Source organism: Lathyrus oleraceus, chromosome 4 (assembly GCF_024323335.1).
Source record: "Lathyrus oleraceus cultivar Zhongwan6 chromosome 4, CAAS_Psat_ZW6_1.0, whole genome shotgun sequence".
NCBI classification, from domain to species: domain Eukaryota; kingdom Viridiplantae; phylum Streptophyta; class Magnoliopsida; order Fabales; family Fabaceae; genus Lathyrus; species Lathyrus oleraceus.
In genome coordinates, this window is record NC_066582.1 from 289,332,720 (window position 1) to 289,356,667 (window position 23,948).

Here is a 23,948-nt window from a genome sequence, read left to right on the forward strand (position 1 = left end):
CATTTTCGGTAACCCAAAATCGTCCCGATTATTCACCGAAACACAAAACCAATTTCATATCTTTGAAGTTCGTTGAGTCCAAGTCACAAATATCCAAGGTTCATTTCATTCCGGCGTCGTTTCACCGATCAAAAGCGACGTTGAAGTCAGGTACTCACGAAGACAGCCAGCACTGCGTCGGTGACGGTTTTCAGCTTTCGGTCGATCATTTGGACGATCAGAAGTTCATCCTCTTCACACAAGGTAATATTCTTCACTTATCTCTGAAATCGGCAAAGTTCCGGCTTACCAACATATGTTTTAATATATTATTTATCTCTGTCTATTATATATTATTTGTCTATATATATATATATATATATATATATATATATATATATATTATTTTTGTCTATTATATATTATTTGTCTAAATGTACATATATATTATTTTTGTCTACTATATATTTATTGTCTAAAATATAAATATATATATATTACTTTTGCTTACTAAATATTGTTTATCTTTTATTATTATTTTGCATATATGTTTTATTTAAATGTTAGTTAAATTAATTATTTGTTTAAATGTTTATTTTAATTAAATGTTTATTTATATCAAATGTTTATTTTGTCTAAAGTAAATGTTTATATTGTTTTTTATATTTGTTTATGTTGTTACTAACCGTTTCGTTTCAGTTTCAGCTCGATTAACTCCACTAACTATTCGTAATACTAACTATTCATAGCTAACTGTGTTGTAATAATTTACTTTCTCGCATTTTTTATGTTCTGTATTGTGTGTTTAATCGTATTGTTCACGTTTTATGTTAAAAAATCGAAAAATCCAAAAAAGAGAAACCCGATGCGATTCCGACGGTCGCCGTTTAAGAAACCCTTTTCACACACTCACGAGCTTACTCTTGGGCTTCCTTATAATGAGCCCATTTATTTATTGTTTCGGGGTTTAGGCTCATTCAAATCTTTTGCCAGCTTTGACTTTTCAGTTTAAAAACATTTTCAAAAGGACGTGTCAGTCTCGAAGCCTCCCGCCTAGGTCGAGCAAGAGATGGCAAGACACGCCAATCTAAAATCAACAAAACAGACTTTCCCCTTTTCTTTTGGGAGAACTACGTGGATTCTGATTTCTCCATTGCGCCTTGGAGATACGTAGGCATGAAGTCTATGACTTTATCGAGTCCAAAAGCAATAAAATCAAGTTCTTTTCTCATCTCCCCAATCAAACGATCAAAGCGAAAAAAGCAAAGCATTCACATAAACATAAGCAAAAAGGTTCCTGTGGAGTACCACAGATGTAGAGGGTGCTAATACCTTCCCTTTGCATAACCAACCCCCGAACCCGTAACTCTAAAGGGATTTATCGTTATTTTTCCCTTCCTCTTTTTGGATAAAATAAAAGACGGTGGCGACTCTTGCATTTAAAATATTTTTCAAACGGGTTAAGTTCAATCAATACTTAATCTCGTGAAAAATCCCGCCGCGACAGAATGGCGACTCTGCTGGGGACTTACATGATTAAACTTATTTGAGGGTTTAGCCTATCTTTGCTTGTTTATATGTTTGCTTTGTGAATATTTGCTAAATTGTATTGTTTGTAATGTTTGTTTTTTTGGGTTTTGGGGGATACTTGTGATAAATCCTATACCCGGATTTGGGGCACATTTGAGATAGGATGGATGATAATTCAGGTTGACTTGATAGGAGACAATCCTTACCGAGTTGACTTGAGCCTTCGTCCGCTTGGTGGAGGCCTCTTTGAGGGTGATAGTGCTAAAACAAGTCATTTGTGAGGCATTGTTGCTTTCGACGGGCCCGTGAAGCCAAGGACCTCAGTTTACCTTTACCCCATCTTGGCCTTACTTAGGATGTGATGCGGTGACCACTTCAGACCAAAAGTCTGGTTTGGTTGATACGCGATATCACACTCAAGCGAGATTCTTTTGAGAATAATATTGGAAAGCGAGCAGTTGCTTAACCCGGTATTATCCGAAGAAGGATCCATAACCTTGGGAACTTTTAGAACCCGTTTGGCAGGTGAACCTTAGAACTTATCTTGGGGCTTTGTCCTAAACTCCATGCTGGTGATGAACTTTGAGCCTTGTATTGTTTGACCATGTTTGTGTTTGTTGCATGCATGCATGACATGCATTCATTCCCCTCATTTCAACCTTTTTCCAAAGAACTTAAAGTGAGGATTGAAAATATTGCAGGAAACATGGATTTTGGACGGAGAAGTGTGAAAAAGTACAATCTCATCAATCCAAAGATAGATGAACTAAAGAAACTGGTTTCTTCGATCGTAGATCCTATTGGTTTCAGAGACAGATATGGGGCACTTATATCTTTATTGACACTTAGGATGGAAGAAGGGTTATTGCAGACATTAGTACATTTCTATGATCCAGTCTATCATTGTTTCACATTCCTAGACTATCAACTCATGCCTACATTGGAAGAGTATGCCCAGTTGCTTCACATCCCAGTTGCTGATACAGTACCTTTCTCTGGTTCAGAAAAGTTACCCGAGCACAGTTCTCTTGCAAAAGTGTTGTACATGAAGAAGTCAGAATTCAAGAATAACTTCACCACCAAAGGAGGACTTCCAGGTTTCACTGCCAAATTCTTAATGGGGAAGGTTTCTTATTTTGCCAGTCAAGGTTGTGATATTATTGTGGAGCATCTGTTCGCCTTGTTGATCTACGATTTGTTACTATTTCCTAATATTGAAGGTTTTGTGGATTCATATGCTATACGCATCTTCCTAAGTGGTAATCCTGTTCCAACTTTGCTCGGAGACACCTATCATTCCATCCATTACCAAACTTTGAAAGGAGGAGGAACCATAGTCTGCTGTATACCGTTACTCTACAAATGGTTTGTCTCTCATCTTCCTAAGTCAGCTACTTTTTGGGATCGCAAGTCAGGACTTCAGTGGTCACAGAGGATTATGTCTCTTACCCAGTCAGATATTGCATGGTATAGTAGAGTTTTAGACGATGTGAAGATCATTGATAGTTGCGGGGAGTTCCCCAATGTGCCCCTCATGGGCACAAAGGGAATCATTTCTTATAATCCAGTACTTGCTAGGAGACAACTCGGTTACCCTATGAAGGACAAGCCTCCTAACATTCTTTTAGAAGGTATTTTCTTGAGGGATAACGAGGAGGACCCTACCATGAAAGAGAGAGTAGTAAGAGCTTGGCATCGTGTTTGTCGCAAAGGGAGACTTGAATTGGGTAAGAAAGATTGTACCTCCTATGAGCCGTACCTCCAGTGGATCAAAGCCAGAGCTATACAGTTGAAAATGCCATACCCACATCATGATCCTATCAAACCCGCTCCGTTGAAGACCCCCTACCTTCCGCTAGATGACAAAGAAGAACTCCAAGCCACCTTGGAGAGGGTCGAGAAAGAGAGAGACGCTTGGAAGGATAAGGCCCAGGTGCTCGAAATGGAAAATGAAGAACTTCAGAGACAGTTAAAGGAGCAGAGTGGAGAAGATCGTGCAGGTAAACGTCCAAGGGTGCAAGAGGATTTATTTTCCTCAGGCACAACAGATTACTCCCAGATTCCACAGTCCTCAGGTGCATGGAAAGGTCTTGTAGACAGTTTGGTGAAGGAGAAAGCTTTTATGCAGAAGGCCTATGAAGAAAGAATTGAGAGACTTGAAGGACAACTCCTACTTGTTTATGCTCGTCCTGATGACACATGTCCTTAAATGGTTTTCTTGGTTGTATTTTGGGTTGATAATTTTGTTTTGTTATAAAAAATGTTTGCAATTCTATCTTTTCCTTCACTTAGAGTTCCTTGGAAAATCATTCATTTTGCATATCCATGCATCACGTGCATACAGGTTGTCTGTCTTGGTCCAGTCTTCTAACAGTTGCTTCCCGCCAGCAGATCCATTTCAAGCTGACGCATAATTACAACACAAGAGCCAACTACAAAAGAAGAATGGAGATAACAGATAACGAGAACCGAGAATTGAAAGCTCAGGTTGACCGCCTTTCTGCTATGGTCGAGACATTGATAGCAAACCAAGCAGCCCAAGCTGCTCAACTTCAAACAGCACAAGCTCAGGTTGCCGAAGCACAAGATGCACAGATCCAGGCGCAAGCACAGGCAGCAGAGATGCGCAACCAAATGTTAACCGCCCGTCTACAAGCAGAGGAAGCCCAGGCTAGGGCTCAAGTTCATAATTCAGGACAGACTTCGGCACAGAATCAACCTCAAATTCAGAATCAGACAACAGCAGCACCCGTCACTACAGTCATCACTTCAGAAATCAACGCTGTCCCAGTCACTTCTGTTACCATAACAACATCCCGTCCTTGGGAAATACCCAGGGATCTTAATCAAGATAGATATCAACAAGAGTTCGTTCCACCAAATGCTCCTGTCTTCACTAATGTGCCTCCCGTTGTTCACTATACTCCTCACCTAGGAGAACCTGTCTATCACGGCCCTACCCCAAGTGAGGATCCTGGTCTCAATGATAGAATGGATGAATTCCAGGATCAGTTTGCGGAATTACAAAAAGAGATAAAAGCTCTTCGTGGGAAAGAACTGTTTGGCAGAGATGTAAATGATATGTGTTTGGTTCCAGACGTAAGGATGCCAGCAAAATTTAAACTACCAGAATTTGAAAAGTACAAAGGAAGTTCTTGTCCATAGACCCATTTGGTTATGTACGTGCGAAAGATGTCAATGTACACCAACGACCAAAGGATGCTCATTCATTGTTTTCAAGACAGCCTTACCGGTGCAGCTTTACGCTGGTATATGGGATTAGACAGTTCTCAGATCAAGACTTTCAACGATTTAGGCGAGGCCTTTATCAAACATTACAAATACAACCTTGATAATGTGCCAGACCGAGATCAGTTGAGGTCCATGCAACAAAGAGAAAAGGAGACATTCCGTGAATACGCGCAAAGGTGGCGCGAAATTGCAGCACAGGTTGTTCCACCTATGGAAGAAAAGGAGATGACGAAAGTGTTCTTAAAGACTCTTGATACTTTTTATTACGAGAGGATGATTGCAAGCGCTCCTACAGACTTTACTGACATGGTAAACATGGGAGTCCGTTTAGAGGAAGCAGTTCGAGAAAGGCGTCTAGTCAGAGAAGGAAGTTCATCTTCAAGCGGGGCAAAGAGGTACGGCGGTTTTATGAAAAAGAAGGAACAAGAAACTAATGCTGTGTCCTATAATCATCCAAGAAGGATCAATTATCCTTACCATTCCCAACACCAACATATAGCAGCCGTGACTCCAGTAATCACTTCCGCTCCAGTTCAAGTCCAATACCCTCAGCAGCGTACCAACCGCTTCCAACAGAATACTCAGTATCAGCAACAACATCAACCTCAACAACATCAACATCAGTTACAACAACGTCCACCACAGCAGCAAAGCAGAACCAATTTTGATCCAATTCCAATGTCATATGCAGAATTGTATCCAGCTTTGATCACTAAAAACCTTGTGCAACCACGACCACGACCTCTTGTACCAGAAGTGCTACCTTGGTGGTACAAGCCAGAGGTATCTTGTCCCTTTCATCAGAATGCTTCAGGTCATGACTTAGACAACTGTTTTGCTTTAAAGTTGGAAGTACAGAAGTTGACAAGAGCAGGTATCCTGACCTTCAAGAACATGGGTCCCAATGTGAAGGACAATCCAATGCCAAGTCATGGTCCTTCATCAGTGAACAATATAGAAGTTTGTCTCAATGAACAACGTGTTACGAAGATGGAGGAGATTCGGCGGTCTTTGGTTGAAATTCATTCTGTTTTATGTGCTCATGGTCTATTCCAACATGACCACCAGATCTGTGTTACATGTTCAGTCAATTCAAGAGGTTGTAGAAAGATTCAAGATGATTTGCAAGGCGTCCTTGATCAGGGTTTGATTCAGATTTCTAGACAAGTGAGTTCTCCAGAATCACAAGAACAAGAAGTGAATGTCATTATTCCTTGCTTCAACATTCCAGAGAAAGTAGAGATAGCTTATCATCCGAGGGAGCCGGTGGTGATTTGCCCTCCGGGCCCAATGCCTTACACTTCAGATAAAGCGGTCCCCTACCGCTATGCAGCAACTATTATTGAGAACGGTAAAGAGGTTGAGATTAAAACCTTAGCCTCAGTTACCAATATCGCAGCAAATAGCCGAATGACGGGCAGTGGCCGCGTGTTCGCTCCGCCGGTTATCCCAAGTAGAAATGTTGAGAAAGATCCAGTAGTCGTGGTACCAGTGACAAGAGAAGCAGAAGGGCAAACAAGCAATTCAACCCTTGACAAAGAAACAGATGAACTACTCAGAATTATCAAGATCAGTGACTACAAAGTGGTAGATCAGTTGCTACAGACACCGTCAAAAATCTCGATCCTGTCCTTATTATTGAACTCAGCTGTCCACAGAGAAGCACTACTGAAGGTGCTTGATCAAGCCTTTGTAGAACAGGATATAACAACAGAGCAGTTCAACAATGTTGTAGGCAGCATCACTTCGTGCAATGGCTTAGGCTTTTGTGATGAAGAACTGCCAGAAGAAGGAAAGAATCACAACTTCGCTCTCCATATCTCAGCCAATTGTCAAGGGGATTCTTTGTCTAATATCCTAATTGACACCGGTTCATCTCTGAATGTCATGCCCAAGTCTACCTTGTTGAAGCTAAAGTACAAAGGGGGGCAAATGCGGCACAGTGGAATTATTGTGAAAGCGTTCGATGGATCAAGAAAAACAGTCATTGGAGAAGTTAATTTGCCTATTGGTATTGGACCACACGTATTCCAGATCACTTTCCAGGTTATGGACATAGTGCCAGCTTATAGCTGTCTGCTCGGACGCCCATGGATTCACGAGGCGGGTGCCATTACATCCACGTTACACCAAAAGTTAAAGTTTGTCAAAAATGGGCAAATAGTGACGGTTAATGGGGAGCAGGCTATGCTGATTAGCCACCTTTCATCGTTTAGTGTGATAGAAGTAGACGAGACGGCTGTTCAAACTCCATTTCAGGCCCTGACCATCGATGATTACAAGAAAAGTGAAGTTTCAATCGCGTCATTCAAAGACGCCCAGCAGATTGTCAAGACAGGTCCTACAGAAATGTGGGGCAAGGTGATAGAGTTGCCAGAAAACGTTAACCATGCAGGATTAGGCTTTGTTGATGGAAAACAAGTGCAGACTTCAGTGGTGCGACCTTTCAAAGATATCTTTCACAGCGGTGGGTTTATCAACATGGTAGCAGTTGAGGAGGATACTTTTGAGGGAAAGACAGAAGACGAAGGCCCCAGATTTGTGACACCAGGAGTAGTTATGAAGAACTGGACCGCAGTTGACATCCCACATTGTGTCCACATATCAAAGTAATTAAGCTTTTCAGTTTTCAAAAATCTTCCGCTTTCGCCCAAAGCGCGAAGCATTAATTTTGTAAAATGGGCACTTTTGTCAAAAACGTACTATCCATGAAAAAGATCTTTTGTGTTCCTATACACTTGTGTCCTTTTATCTTTTCAGCTTTTTCGGAAAATGGTAACACAAAAAAAACCTTAAAAAGAACACATTTTTGCATGTCATGGTCAGTCCTCTAAAACCAATTGTTTGTACAGGTTACTTAAACCCGTTGAACACAATGACATCATGCCCTCTCCCAACTTTGAACATTCTGTATTCGAAGCTGAAGAGGAAGAGTGGGATGAGATTCCAGAAGAGGTCGCCCGCCAGCTTGAAAATGAAGAAGACACTATTCAGCCATACAAGGAGCCTTTGGAAACAGTCAACTTGGGTTCGGAAGAAAATGTGAAAGAAGTCAAAATTGGAGCATTGTTATCCCCACAGGTCAAGGAGCAATTGATCAGCCTGTTGAAAGAGTATGTAGATGTGTTTGCTTGGTCTTATCAAGATATGCCTGGTCTCGACACTGACATCGTAGAGCACAAGCTACCTTTGAAGCCAGAATGTCCACCGGTCAAACAGAAATTAAGAAGAACACATCCAGATATGGCCGTCAAGATTAAAGAAGAAGTTCTGAAGCAAATAGATGCTGGTTTTCTTGCCACTTCAGTGTATCCAGAGTGGATAGATAATATTGTGCCAGTTCCTAAGAAGGACGGGAAGGTACGAATGTGTGTCGACTATCGTGACTTAAATAGAGCAAGCCCAAAGGATGATTTCCCCTGCCTCACATTGACATGTTGGTAGACAATACAGCAAAGTTTGACATATTCTCCTTCATGGACGGATTCTCCGGGTATAACCAGATCAAAATGGCTCCCGAAGACATGGAAAAAACTACCTTCATAACACCATGGGGAACATTCTGTTATCAAGTAATGCCGTTTGGGTTGAAGAACGCAGGTGCTACTTACCAGTGAGCCATGACAACGCTCTTTCACGACATGATGCACAAAGAGATTGAGGTTTATGTGGATGACATGATCGCGAAGTCTCGTTCAGAAGAAGGTCACTTAGTAGATCTATTGAAGCTGTTTCAACGATTGAGGAAGTTCCGTCTTCGCCTCAATCCGAACAAATGCACATTTGGCGTCAGGTCAGGTAAACTCTTGGGCTTCATTGTCAGCCAAAAAGGCATTGAAGTTGATCCAGATAAAGTAAAAGCTATCCAAGAGATGCCCGTACCAAAAACCGAAAGGCAAGTGAGAGGTTTTCTAGGACGATTGAATTACATATCCCGGTTTATTTCTCACATGACTGCCACTTGTGAACCTATCTTCAAATTGCTGAGACAGAGTCAGAATTGTGTTTGGACAGAGGATTGTTAGAAAGCATTTGACAGTATCAAAGAGTACCTCATGGAGCCTCCTATCTTGTTACCACCTGTTGCTGGAAGACCGTTGGTTATGTATTTGACAGTGCTTGAGAATTCTATGGGCTGTATTCTGGGTCAACAAGACGAAACTGGAAAGAAAGAGCATGCCATTTACTACTTAAGCAAGAAATTTACTGACTGTGAATCACGATACTCCTTACTCGAGAAGACATGTTGTGCATTGGCTTGGGCTGCTAAGAGATTGAGGCAGTATATGTTAAGTCACACCACTTGGTTGATATCCAAAATGGATCCAATCAACTACATTTTTGAGAAGCCTGCACTCACTGGTAAGATTGCCAGATGGCAGATGCTGTTATCAGAATACGACATTGAGTATCATACCCAGAAAGCTATCAAGAGCAGTGTGTTGGCTGAGTACCTTGCTCACCAACCCGTTGAAGATCACGATGATAATGAGGATGAGTTTCCTGATGAAGATGTCATGTTCCTAAAATCCAGAGATTGTAAAGAGCCACTTCCTGAAGAAGGACCTGAACCAGATTCTCAATGGGGTTTAGTATTTGATGGAGCTTCCAACGTTTATGGACATGGAGTAGGTGCAATCATTATCACTCCAGAAGGTTCTCATATTCCTTTCACGGCAAGAATTTGCTTTGAATGTACAAACAACATTGCTGAATATGAAGCCTGTATCATGGGTCTTGAAGAAGCCATTGACCTCCGCATCAAAAATCTTACTGTTTATGGTGACTCAGCGTTAGTTATCAATCAGATCAAAGGAGAATGGGAAACACGCCACCCTGGCTTGATCCCATACAAAGACTATGCAAGAAGATTGTTGACTTTCTTCACCAAGGTTGAATTGCATCACATTCCTCGGGATGAGAATCATATGGCGGATGCTCTAGCTACGTTGTCTTCAATGTATCAAGTGGGTTTTCCAAACGAAGTACCCAGAATTGTGATCAAGCGACTTGATAGACTAGCACATGTGTTTACAGCTGAGGCCAGTTTTGATGATAAACCATGGTACCACGATATCAAGCATTTCCTTCAGACTCAGGAGTATCCTCTTGGAGCAACAGAAAAAGATAAAAAGACTTTGAGAAGATTGTCAGGCAGTTTCTTCCTTAATCAGAATGTGCTCTATAAGAGGAATTATGACATGGTCTTACTCAGATGTGTTGACAAAAAGGAAGCAGAAATGTTGATGAAAGAAGTTCACGAAGGGTCCTTTGGTACTCATGCAAACGACCATTCTATGTCAAGAAAGATGTTGAGAGCTGGTTACTACTGGTTGACCATGGAATTAGATTGCTGCAAATTTGTAAAGAAGTGTCACAAATGTCAGATCTACGCTGATAAGGTTCATGTACCACCAACCTTTTTGAATGTGATTTCTGCTCCTGGCCATTCTCAATGTGGGGCATTGACATGATCGGTATGATTGAACCCAAAGCTTCCAACGGACACCGTTTCATTCTCGTGGCAATTGATTACTTCACCAAATGGGTGGAAGCAGCTTCGTATGCAAAGGTGACAAAGCAAGTGGTGGTCAGATTCATCAAAAATAATCTCATTTGCCGATATGGCATTCCAAACAAGATCATCACTAACAATGGCTCCAATCTGAACTACAAAATGATGGATGAATTATGTGAAAGTTTCAGGATCGAGCATCACAACTCTTCTCCTTACCGTCCCAAGATGAATGGGGCAGTTGAAGCTGCAAATAAGAATATCAAGAAGATCATTCAAAAGATGGTTGTTACCTACAAAGATTGGCATGAAATGCTGCCTTTTGCACTACACGGATATAGAACATCAGTTCGTACTTCAACTGGGGCAACCCCATTTTCACTTGTATACGGTATGGGAGCTGTGTTACCGATAGAGGTTGAAATTCCATCAATGAGGATACTAATGGAAACTCAGTTGTCAGAGGCTGAATGGTGTCAAAGCAGATACGATCAGTTGAATTTGATTGAAGAAAAAAGAATGACTGCCTTGTGCCATGGACAGTTATATCAAAAGAGAATGAAGCAGGCATTTGATAGGAAGGTTAAGCCGAGAGAATTCAAAGAGGGTGACCTTGTGCTCAAGAAGATGATACTATTTCACAATGATTCTAGGGGCAAATGGACTCCTAACTATGAAGGACCCTATGTTGTCAAGAAAGCCTTCTCAGGCGGTGCTTTAATTCTTACAAACATGGATGGTGAAGAGCTTCCACGTCCCGTGAATACAGATGCAGTCAAGAAATACTTCGCCTAAAAAATGGAAAGAACAGCTCGCTAAGTTGAAAACCCGAAAGGGCGGCTTAGGCAAAAATGAGCGTCTCGATGGACTGAAAACCTGAAAGGGCGGTCCAAGCAAAAATTAGAGACATAAAAAAAAACAAAAACAAAGAGAATATTATCCCGGTAGATTGAAAACCCGAAAGGGCAATCTAGGCAAAAGTTAGGGATTTCAGGCAAGTAACTGCATAACAGAGATAAGATCATTGAAGTATCAGAATATTTTCAACAGTTCTCCAACTTTCTCAAGGCTGCAATACAGGTCAAAAGTGGAAGAGAGAATGATGTCATTGTAGTTCAACGTACCCTTTTTCCACGAAATTACCATTTTCCAATTTATAAAGATCTTTGGAATCACGCTGTTGGCTGATTACCATCCTATCAAATCAATTTGAGCCTTTCTATATTTCTTGGCACTCTTAATTTTCATTTCAATTTACGAAAGTTCTTTTACTTTGACAGATATGTTTTGAAACAAAAGTTTTGAATTAAAAACGGTTTTTGAAAAATATAAAGATTATTTATTTTGATTTGTGGACATCAATAAAAGGATTGAGACATGTGGTCCCAGTAATTCTAAAATCATGTGATTCCAACTAGACATGTTCATGTTACTATCCTCATATGTATATGATGAAAAGATCTCCACAGGTGTCTTGGCAGTAATATTTCTCCAGCAGAGGTTGTGATTCTGGATATCCCCAGTTTTGCTTCCTAGTTTTCCTCAAGAGATCATGCAAGAAATATTTCAAGAAGATTGTTCCCTTCACTTGGGGCATGAAGACTCCCCAGTTAATTGATCATGAAGACTCCCCAGTTTAATTGATCATGAAGACTCCCCGGTTAATTGATCATGAAGACTTTGATCCAGGTTTTAAGTTACAGATTTGGCCTATGGGATTACTACAGGTATTTCCCCAGTAATTTATTAAGGCGGGATCAGCAATGTCCCCAGCAGAGGATGAGAAGGAAGATTTGATTTCCCTGAGCAGGAGTAATACGGAGGTCTCCATCCCTCAGCGAGTGAAGAAAGTTGATATTCAGAAACTACAGGGAATCTCCTGTTGTTCTCTGTCCATTCAATAGAAGGATATGTCTCCTCCTCAGTAATGTTTTGTAGTAAAAGAAGAGTGTGTTATGCATTTTAAGCAAATTCAAGAATTGCAGGATTTCTCCTGAATTCTCATTTATATTCAAAGGTCAGACATCACTGTTCCCCGGCAGAGTCTCCTAGAGGAAAGATCTCGTAACCAGATATCAGACACCATAATCCCCTGCAGAGTCTTCAGATACAGAAAGTCTCCATGATAATTAAAGCAAAAAAAAAAAAATCAAGGATAGATTTCCCTTATATTCTTATTCCCTAGAAAGATACCACCTATCCCCAGCGAACTTTATCCCCAGCGGAGTCTTCCAGAAGAATAATCCCTTCTGCATTATCAGCAAATTCAAGAATTGCAGGACTTCTCTTACAATATCATCTTATTTCCAGAGGATAACACCTTGTATCCCCAGCGGAGTCCTCAGAAAAGTCCAATCCTCATATACCTCACAAATTCAAGAACCACAGGGAATCTCCTGCATTTTTGAAGTAGAAGGCATCTCCATTCTTCTATGGAATCCTCAGCAGAGACAGACTTTTAAAGAAACCTGGATATGGTGCTCTTGTACCAATTCCCCAGCAAGTCTTTGTACTACTCCCCAGCGAATCTCAGTGCAAATCTCCAGCAAGTCCTTATGCAGCTGTTAACATTTTTAGTTATTCCTAGTTTTGTCTGTCCATCATGCATTCATTACTAAATATTCATGCATATCTATGACATATCATGCTTGCATTCATATGCACCTTGTTTCCTTGTTTATATTGTGGGATGAGTCAATCTCTCCATATAGAGTATCCTCATAAGCAGCAAAATACCTTTTATTGGTCATGTTCCCCACAGAGATCTATGCCTCGTGGAAGATGGTTGTTTCAGTTGTAAATCCTGATGAGTTCATTCCTCTTCAGTTGAAGTCTTGTTTGACCGTTTCATTCTAGTTCTATCCTAGTTTGAACCTCGTGTCTCCAGATAAAGCTCAGAAATTGCCAGTAAAAGAAGGCAACAATATAGTCTTTGTGACTCTCATTCAGTAAAACAGACATGACAGATATTGTGTCCAAGTCCTTTATACCTTCATCTTTGAGTTGGTGCTGTAACACCTCAAAATTTGCCCTCCTCTCTTGGGACTAGCATTAACATATTTGCATATCATTTTAGGACATTAGGCATCTCATATTGCATATCATGTGGTTACATAGTGCAAGCCATCTTCCCAAGTCTTAATCAGGAGATGAGGAAGTTCAAAGGTGCAAGCTAGGGTTTAATGACTGATCATGGGCCATCTGAGGATTGGACTGTGAATTAGGGTTTCATGATTTCCAAGGGTATTGGTCTTCATCTTGTTTGCAATGATACATCATCATCATCATGATTGGGTGTCATCAGAAGATTGAAGAAGATTCCTTGAGATTAGGGTTTTGACCACTGGTCAACCCTAATCAGTTGTATTGGGCCAGTCTGGGCTGGATCAGGAGATAAAGTTTCTGATGGTTATGGGGTTCATTTTGTGATTATATTGAGCTTATTGAGGCTAGGGTTTCACCCTTGAGCCATTTCAGTTGAAGATTGGGGTTCAAATTGGTCTGTGCATGGCCAGATTCATTTGTCAGATGAAAAGTCAACTGTGGTCAACTGTACATGATCTGATGGATTGGGAGGTGGAAATGAGTTGAAGACACTTCATTCATGTTGGAACAAGTGTTGAATGACATCTCAAAGCTTAAAAATGAAGAAAATCAAGTCAGGACAAAAACTGCCAAAAATAGAAAGTGACTTGTAGTTGAAGTTTCCAAAAATGGAAAGTTTTTGACCTCAAAAACAGATGTCCAAGGAAGCTTCAAATGAAAAATTGTTCAACATGAAAGTTGTAGATCTTGTTCTCTCCTTTCCAAAAAGTCCAAGAACTTGAAAATCCAATGTATGGTTGGGGAGATATGGCTCAGTGAATTTCAGAAAAGATCCGTAATCAGGAGGCCATAACTACCACATACTTTGTCCAAATTGCAAGTTCTTTATATGCACAAACTCCATTTGACATGTACTTTGAGGGTGCATCATTGGATTTTCCCAAAAATGGCCAAGGCAAAAAGTCACTTTTCAACTGGACAGCTGAATTGGATCAGGGGCAAAATTGTCCAAATGTCAAAATAATTGGAATTTTTGAATGGGACTTTTTCCAACACCTCAGGAATGGCATTTTAAGTGTGTTTGAATATTCATTTCATGGTTAAGGCATGTGAATTGGATTTTGGTTTGAAAAATGAATGGTCAAAAATGGATCAATTACCACACACATATGATTTTGAGAAATACTCAACCAATTGGAATGGGAATAGTTTCTACACATCACAAATGGCATTTGGGGGTTGCTTGAGCTGTCAAAACAGCTGGCACTAGCTGTCATTGTGTATTGACCAATTTGCCCTTGCTTACAAAAATTGCCATTTCACTAACATTCCAAAATGCTAATTAACATGATTAGTAATGGATTAAGCTACCATATATATTCTAAATCATCTCCTAATCATAACAGAAAGTTGCATTTCCCAAAGTTGGATCTAGAAACTCTCCAAATTCTCAAAATTCTCTCAAGAACACAAAGCTTCAATTTCAAGTTTCTTCTTCATTCCTTCACCAAATCGTGTGGTTTTTGTTGCTTTGATCTCATATCATCATCAACATCCTCTGTTTTGATAAATTGAAGGGAGAAAAGTGGTGAAACGTGACTGTTGCTAATGCCTTCATCCATGGAGATTCAAGAATTGGCGCGATAGGAGAGAGATCAAACGCACCTGAGCTTGGCATCTAGTTTCTAGAAGCTTATTGCACACCTGTTGGAAGCTGAATCGCGCAAAGAACCATTGGAGCATCACTGCCATAACAGGTTCTCTCAAGTTTCGAATCTCATGCTTTGCTTATTTATTATGTGCTTTCTGTAGAGCATGGAATGTAGAGCACGGTGCTAGTTTCAGTTTTGTGAATGGATGATTGTAGCATGAGAAATCTAGAGTTAAAGTTTTGAATGTAAACCCTAAATGCTTCGATCCGGTCGATTTAGGAACTTTTAGGTTATGATAGTATGATATTTGTAATCCTCATGACCAGACGGTTCGAACGGATATGGCCATGTCCATTTTCGTTAACATTGAGTGTTCTTCGATTTTTTCATTTTCTGGAATTTCTGTGTGAAGGAGACGATGAATTAGTGTGTTTGATCCGTGGAAGCGTTTGAATTTTCAAACTGGGAGTTTCCCGCTCCCGCCACTGGGAATTACCAATATGCCATTGGACTTTAATTAATTTTGTTTAATTTCTTAATTAATCATTAAGACATTAAAAAATCCATAAAAAATAGCTAAAAAATCCTAAAAATATGGAGATTTTTTCCTTGACTTTGTTGACTTGTGTAGGTTTTTTTTGACCTATTGGTCAAAGTTGTGCTTGGCAAATATTTTATTTGGCATAGGCTTTTCTAATGTATGTCACATTTTGATACATCTCACCAATTTGATCATGAAATGCTCACATTGTAAAATAAATTCTTGAAAATTTTTGTGATGATTGTGGACTCATTGAGGATTATTTATATGTAAATTTCATGAATTTTTGATACCTGGTCAGAGAGCAGCAAATTCTGGAACTTAGGTGTGACAATTTGTGTCACACCTCTTGATGTCAACTTGTTGAATTTAATTGGATAACCTATGCATGTTAGAATTGAATGAAATTTGGCATGGTGAATTGTTGATATGTTAGGATGTTGTATGAATTTTTGTAGAATTTTTCACTGCCTTTTCTAATTGATCATGATTTTTCATTTCTGGTGATTGAAATTGCAAGCTCATGTGATACATGTTGGTAGATTGATTGGGAAATCCTCATATTGTATTGTATGGCCATGAAATTTGATATGCATGAACTAGACACATTGTGTGACCTCCCTGTTTTGGTCTCATCCATTTCTTTTTTGTTTTCATTGAGTTATGAATTTTTGAAGTGGATGTATGCATTGATGTTGTGAATTGAAGCATGTAATTGTGTCTGTTTTTGTTGATTTTCATTGACATGGTTCTATTTGCCCAATTGAGCTCAAATTTGACATGGTAGACCTTGATTGCCCCCTGTTTAGGTGTAATTAATTTGAGAATTTTTGGATGTGTTTTGATATGGATTTGAATGCAATAATTCTGTTTGCATGTTTGATGTTTCTTTTGACCTCATTTTGTGTTGTTTGTGCATGAATTGAACATGATGGATGATATAAACATGAGACCAATGATGTTTGCTCTTGTTTGATGTTAATTTGATGTTGGTTGATGAATACCTTGCTGTTTTAGATTTTTTTCTTGCTTTTTGACCCTAGGCTTGGCCTAGTGGTCTAGTTGCTAATGTTTGCTTGATTTTTCAGGATTAAAAAGCAATGCACATGGATAATGGTCCAAATCAATTTTGATTGATGTTGTTGATGTTTGTACACTAACATAGCATTGTTTTGTAGGTGTTGAAGCTTGGGCTTAGGCCTTGAGCTTGCCTTGTGTTGTGCATAGTTTGTTTAAGCTGGTTAACTGTTTATTGTTTACAGTTTGTCTGATTGAGTACTAACTGTGTTTGATTGTTTCCAGGTACTTTAGTTGCTCAGTTCCTTGTGAACTTTTGCTTTGCGTTGCTTAAGCAACTTGCATTGAGGTAGGTCTCCTTGACTTCATGTAGTCTGGAGACCCGGCTGTTACCGGGCCGGGCAAATAAATGTCTGAAGTCCTCCTTAAGAGGCGATGATTGTGTTTGTTTATTTTTAAGCCCAAGCAGGTGAAAGTCCTTCAAGTAAGGCAATTGGTGGAAGGTAGGGACAAGCAACCTGTCCCCCACTATTCAGTGAGTCTTCTCCTTGCTCCCATTACATGGTTGTAGCATTGAGATCAAAAGCCCAAGATCTGTCGTGTCAGAGTCATCGAGTATAGAAGGGTTCCCCTATTCTGGACCCATGCTCATTTGTCAGCTCTCCCTGGTTAGGGATAAGAGCTGTGAGGTCTCATCCTCACTTCATCCTTTCATCTGCTTCACCTTAGCCTCGTAATGGCAAGGTTAAGAGCAAACACAGCCTGTACAGACGATTGCTTAGGCAGTCAAACCTGATTGATTGAGCCCCTTGTGTGGTTATAGCGCGTGCTATGTGGATATCTGATTGAGATGCTTGTTCTCATTTGATGTATGATATATGATTGTATGCTTGTGTGCTAGCTTCTTTCCTGGTTAGGTTAGTTTGCTTATGCAAGTAGGATAGAAAACCAAACTTAGGGTTAACGATGCATGACAACATTAGGCTCGAGTCTCAGCTCCCTAGTTGTGTATCTTTCCCCGGTTTCTGGTTAGCAATTTAGTCCCTTTCAGGGGAACTACATCGCCCTGATCCTCGTTCCAGACGAGGTATGTAGGCAGGTGGTCGTGCGAGACCACTCCGGGCAACCTTTTTCTTTTTTGCGTGCGTTTACTTGTTATCTGATTATGTGTGTTTTGGTTCGGATGCCGACGTAAGCCCAGTGATTGGCTGTCGGGCTCCACGTTTGCCGTTTTGTGCGTGTTTCGGTTCGGATGCCGACGTAATTCCATCCAGTGGTTGTCGGGCTCCATGTTTGCCACTCTTGTTTGTTTGTGTTGTTTTGTGTTGTTTGGCGTGCGTAAGCCGAACTACAGTGGCTCTGATTCTTGTTCCAGACAAGATATGTAGGCATAAGGTGCGATACCTTATCGAGCTCCCTTCTCTTAACCCCACCTGCGTTCCCCGTGTGTGTGTGATGTTTAGCAACCTTTTCTTTATTCTAGGACGTGGATCCCGTCGAGTACGACGGACGTGAGGGGTGCTAATACCTTCCCCTTGCGTAACCGACTCCCTTACCCTTTCTCTCTGGTCGCGAGACCATTTCCTTTCCAGGTTTCTCTGAGCGTTTCCTTTCCCTATCTTGGGATAAATAACGTTTAGTGGCGGCTCTGTGTGTTTTTATTTTTAGGCTCGCCGGTTGATTTTTCGCAGGATGCGACAGCTGGCGACTCTGCTGGGGAAATCGGATGTAGACCTATGCTGGTCCATCGTCCCTAAGCGAGTCCTTCCTAGCGTTCTAGGATAGTTTAGGTTGCTTGTTTTGTGTGATTTATTGCATTTATTATTCTAACCATTGTATATATTTGCATTAATGTCTGCATGCATCATACTATCATGTTGTTGCCGTCCTCTGTGCAGGTGGTTCCTCTGTTTGGGGTGGGTGTTCTGAGTGGGGCTAAAACCCAGGCCCGAGTATACACCTAGGACTAGTGTGGTCTCATGTTCCTCATTTGCTGGATCAGCATATTGTTGTAACGTGACATACCACAAGCCAGACGAGGTTCATTTGATAGTGCTTTCCTCTGTGGGGTACTCCACTTTGGTTGAGTTACTTCATCTGAACTATTAACTCTGGTGACCGATCATTTCCCGGATCTTTGGTTTAGACGATCTCAGGAGAGCTGCAATGGCACACCCGAAAGGGCAAACCCATTGAGTATCTCCGCCCGATTGTCGAGGCTATTATCCGCCTTAGGATGACCTGTTTAGAATTTACCTGTGAGGGGAGGGTTGATTATTTCAGATGCATTACTCAGATGGTGACTTTTTGTTCTGTGGATCAGAGTCTTATTTATGAGTCGGATTTATGGCCATTTATTGCCGAGACGCCGGAGTGCTGTCCGTGGACATTTATCAGTGGGGATCCGTTTATTTCAGGATTCCCCGGGCCGAGATATTTATCAGTGGGGATCCGTTTATTTCGGGATTCCCCGGGCCGATTCAGATGGTGATGGGTATCTGATCAGAGATTGGTGATGGTGATTGTAACACCCTTCTACCCCAACCGACATATTTAATTAGATTATCAGAGTACAACATGTAGAAGAGTTTACATTCCTTAAAACATCACACTTATCGCATCACAACATAAGACATATTATTTACTTGATTTAAAACTTCGCAGCGGACAACAACATAATTATTATAGTAATGTGTCAACATGATCTCAACAAAACATCTCAACAATTATTCATCATAAACAACATAAATAAAATAATTTGGCTATCGAATCCCATAATCCCCGGTGTCACATGACCAGAGCATTTGACTCGACTCTGTAGAATAACTCTACACTTATTCCTCGAACCTCAACAACAGCTACTCCTCTTTATCTGCACATTGTTCATCATAGATGAACATAAACACATGCAGAAGGGGTGAGAATTACATTATTAAATAATAATATAACGACAGAAATATAAACATAATTATATATTTCACATATACCAACACAGCTCATCATCATCATCATAATCAACAAACTCATGAACATCAACAAAACAACACATCAAATGCAATGCACACACCCATGCATGACTCAACACGACTCGGTATACCCATTTTGTGACCAGCTACAGGATCACCACTCCCAGATTCATCACCATAGAATCCGGGTTCCCCGCAAGGAACCAAGCCTCTCAACAAGCCCGGAGTCAACAACATCATTGGAACTCAGTCCGTTCATCACTAGGCATCGGCCTTTCATGAATGCATGCACATCAAACATGCATCATAATCAACATAGCAACAACAACATCATATAGTCATGTTATCATCATCATTAACACATAACATAGCAACAACAACATCATATAGTCATGTTATCATCATCATTAACACATTCTATCACAAAAGCATATCACATCATGCCACACGATCAAACACAGTATTAGCACGCTCTACTAGTATCTATACCATTCAAAGCAACGGGAAATGATCCCTCGTATGTCATGCATCAGCTAAGTCACCTTGCTCAGCCGAAACAACTAACAACTGCACAACAACAGCCCAGGAAAACCACAAGTCTGCCCATACGCGTATGGCCTATACCCATACGCGTATTGCCCAAATCCATACGCGTAATGCCCATCTCATACGCGTATGTTACGCGTATCACATACCCATACGCGTACCAACAGAGACCAATTTCACGTTCAAAACCTCATCTCTTTCACTCATACGCGTATGACATACCCCATACGCGTACCACATCCAGGGATACGCGTATCACACGCGTATGGCGCGTACCAGCGCCAAAACTCCCTTTCCTAAGCCCTCCCATACGCGTATTGCCTAGTGCCATACGCGTATGACCAGAATCCAGTTTTCCAGATCTGCTATGGGTTTTCTCTGCTACGAACCTGTCTAATTCAACCGTTCACAGTCCCAATTTCACACAAAATCACTCATATCACCTAACACGAATCATACCCTATTTTATCTCACAATTTCTAACACTATTGCATCTAATTCTTACGAATTTCCTTCGGTTAAACTCCCAATTTCGTTCATACAATATTACATCATTTTCAGCATATTATTGTTTAATAAGGTTCAGACCCCTTACCTCTTTGGATTGAAGGAAGCCCTGAGCAATCTTTGGCCTTTTCCTCTTCCTTCTCTTTCTCTTCAGCGCTTCTCCCTTTTCTGACTCTGCGGCAAAATACGTGAAAAATGAAAACCTTCAGTTATCTCCTTTGGCCTCTTTTACCCAATTCCACTTTTACCCTTCCACTCTTCATATTCCAATTATATTATTTATTTAATTATTATTAAAATAAATAATATCTATAATAATAATAATAATAATCCAATAATTCAACTTTATTTAATTAAATTAATAAAATACTATTAACTCAATTAAATAATTCTCTTATTTTAATCGGGGTGTTACAACTCTCCCCCACTTTAGAAGTTTTCGTCCTCGAAAACATACCTCAAGCAAATAGAGCCGGATACGACTCCTTCATCTGATCTTCACGCTCCCAAGTCAAGCTCTCACCAGCTGGACCTCCCCAAACAACTCGCACTAGAGCAATCTTCTTACCTCTCAGGGTCTTCTCTTCTCGGTCATCTATCCGAATTGGCAACACCTCAACGGTCAAATTATCCCTCACCTGGATATCATCCAACTGAACAACATGCGAAGGATCCGCAATATACTTTCTTAACTGAGATACATGAAACACATCATGCAGATTAGAAAGCGACGGCGGTAAAGCTATCCGATACGCCACTTCCCCAACCCTCTTCAAAATCTGATACGGACCCACAAACCTCGGAGTAAGCTTTTTAGACTTTAAAGCTCTACCCACACCTGTCGTCGGAGTAACTCTCAAGAACACATGATCTCCCTCTTGGAACTCAAGTGCCTTTCTCCTTTTATCATGATAACTCTTCTGACGACTCTGAGAAATCTTCATTTTCTCCTGAATCATCTTAACCCTTTCAGTCGTCTGCTGTACAATCTCAGGTCCGAGTACAACACTCTCACCTGATTCATACCAACACAATGGAGTTCTACACCTCCTACCATACAATGCTTCATATGGAGCCATACCGATACTAGCATGAAAACTATTATTATAAGTAAACTCCACCAACGGCAAATAACTATCCCAAGAGCCTCTCTGCTCCAACACACAAGCTCTCAACAAATCCTCCAAGGATTGGATAGTTCTTTCAGTCTGACCATCAGTCTGAGGATGATAAGCTGAACTCAACCTCAACTTAGTCCCCAACGCTTTCTGCAAACTTTCCCAAAATCTAGAAGTAAACCTGGGATCTCTATCAGACACAATACTGGATGGAATACCATGCAGCCTCACTATCTCCTCAATATACAACTCTGCCAACTTCTCTAAAGAGTGATTAATCTTCATCGGCAAGAAATGCGCCGACTTAGTCAATCGATCCACAATCACCCAAATAGAATCATTACCTTTCACCGTCCTCGGCAATCCCGTCACAAAATCCATGGAAATGCTATCCCACTTCCATTCAGGAATCTTCAAAGGTTGCATCATACCTGCCGGTTTCTGATGTTCGATCTTTGACTTCTGACAGGTCAAACAGGCATACACAAACTTAGCAACATCTCTTTTCATACCAGCCCACCAAAACAACTTCTTCAAATCTTGATACATTTTAGTTGCACCTGGATGGATACTCAATCCACTCCTATGGCCCTCTTCAAGAATACTCTTTTTCAATTCAGACACCTCAGGAACACAAACTCTACCTTTAAATCGCAGGATGCCATTCTCATCAATCTCAAAATTACCACCATTACCCTGGTTAACCATAGTAATATGATCAACTAGAGCGACATCAACTTGCTGACCATTCCGAATATCTTCCAGAATTCCACTAGTCAACTTCAGCATACCCAACTTTACACTATCAGCGGAAACTTCACAACCCAAACTCATATCACGGAACTGTTCAATTAACTCAAGTTCCCGAACCATCATCATAGACATATGTAGAGACTTTCTACTCAGTGCATCTGCAACTACATTAGCCTTACCGGGATGATAACTCAATTCAAAGTCAAAATCCTTCAGTAATTCTAACCACCTTCTCTGCCTCATATTTAACTCTTTCTGATCAAACAGATACTTCAGACTCTTGTGATCACTGAACACTTCGAATTTGGAACCATACAGATAATGCCTCCACATTTTCAGCACAAATACAACAGCTGCAAGTTCTAGATCATGCGTAGGATAATTCCTCTCATGAACCCTCAACTGTCTAGAAGCATAAGCTACAACTTTACCATTCTACATCAAAACACCACCAAGACCCATCAAAGAAGCATCACAATAAACAACGAAGGACTCACCAGGATTAGGCAAGATCAACACTGGAGCACTGGTCAACCGCTTCTTCAACTCAACAAAACTCGCTTCACAAGCTGCATCCCACACATACACTTGACCCTTCTTAGTCAACTGCGTCAACGGCAATGCCAACTTAGAGAAGCCCTCAATAAATCTGCGATAATAACCAGCCAACCCCAGAAAACTGCGTATCTCAGTAGCAGACTTCGGAGTCTCCCACTGTAATACGGCATCAACTTTAGCAGGATCAACAGAAATCCCACCACTCGAAATCACATGGCCAAGGAAACTCACTTCCTTTAACCAGAACTCACATTTAGATAACTTTGCATATAATTTCCTTTCTCTTAACACCTGTAAAACAATTCTCAGATGTCCTGCATGCTCTTCTTCCGTCTTAGAATATATCAATATATCATCTATGAACACCACAACAAAATTATCAAGGTACGGATGAAATATACGATTCATGTATTCCATAAACACACCTGGAGCATTAGACACACCGAACGGCATCACAGTGTATTCATAATGACCATACCTCGTACGGAAAGCAGTCTTCGCAATATCATCTGACTTCACTCGGATCTGATGATAACCCGACCGCAAATCAATCTTACTGAAAACATGAGCTCCAATCAACTGGTCCATCAAATCATCAATCCTCGGTAATGGATACCGATTCTTGATAGTCACCTTATTCAACTGCCGATAATCGACACACAACCTCATCGTACCTTCTTTCTTCTTCACTAACAATACTGGTGCACCCCAAGGAGAAACACTTGGACGCACAAACTTCTTCTCAAGCAATTCCTCAAGTTGCTTCTTCAATTCAACTAATTCAGTTGCCGACATTCTATAAGGAGACATCGACACTGGACTCGTACCTGGTACTAAGTCAATGGAAAATTCGACTTCACGTTCTGGAGGTAAATCACTTACATCCTCTGGAAACACATCCTGAAATTCACAAACAACAGGCAATTCTACACTCACCACTTTCTTATTCGCTTGTAGAGACGCAAATAA

General features: G+C 40.6%; 1 protein-coding gene across 1 annotated transcript in view; it reads left to right on the forward strand.

Annotated features, from left to right (window-relative positions):
• The window catches only part of LOC127137151 (uncharacterized), an 86,543-nt gene that overhangs the window by 36,538 nt on the left and 26,057 nt on the right, over positions 1 to 23,948 (forward strand). Inside the window, exon 4 of the mRNA XM_051063636.1 lies at positions 4,874 to 7,314. Within this exon, the coding sequence (XP_050919593.1) occupies positions 4,874 to 7,314 (2,441 nt within the window). The remainder of the gene's footprint in view (positions 1 to 4,873; positions 7,315 to 23,948) is intronic.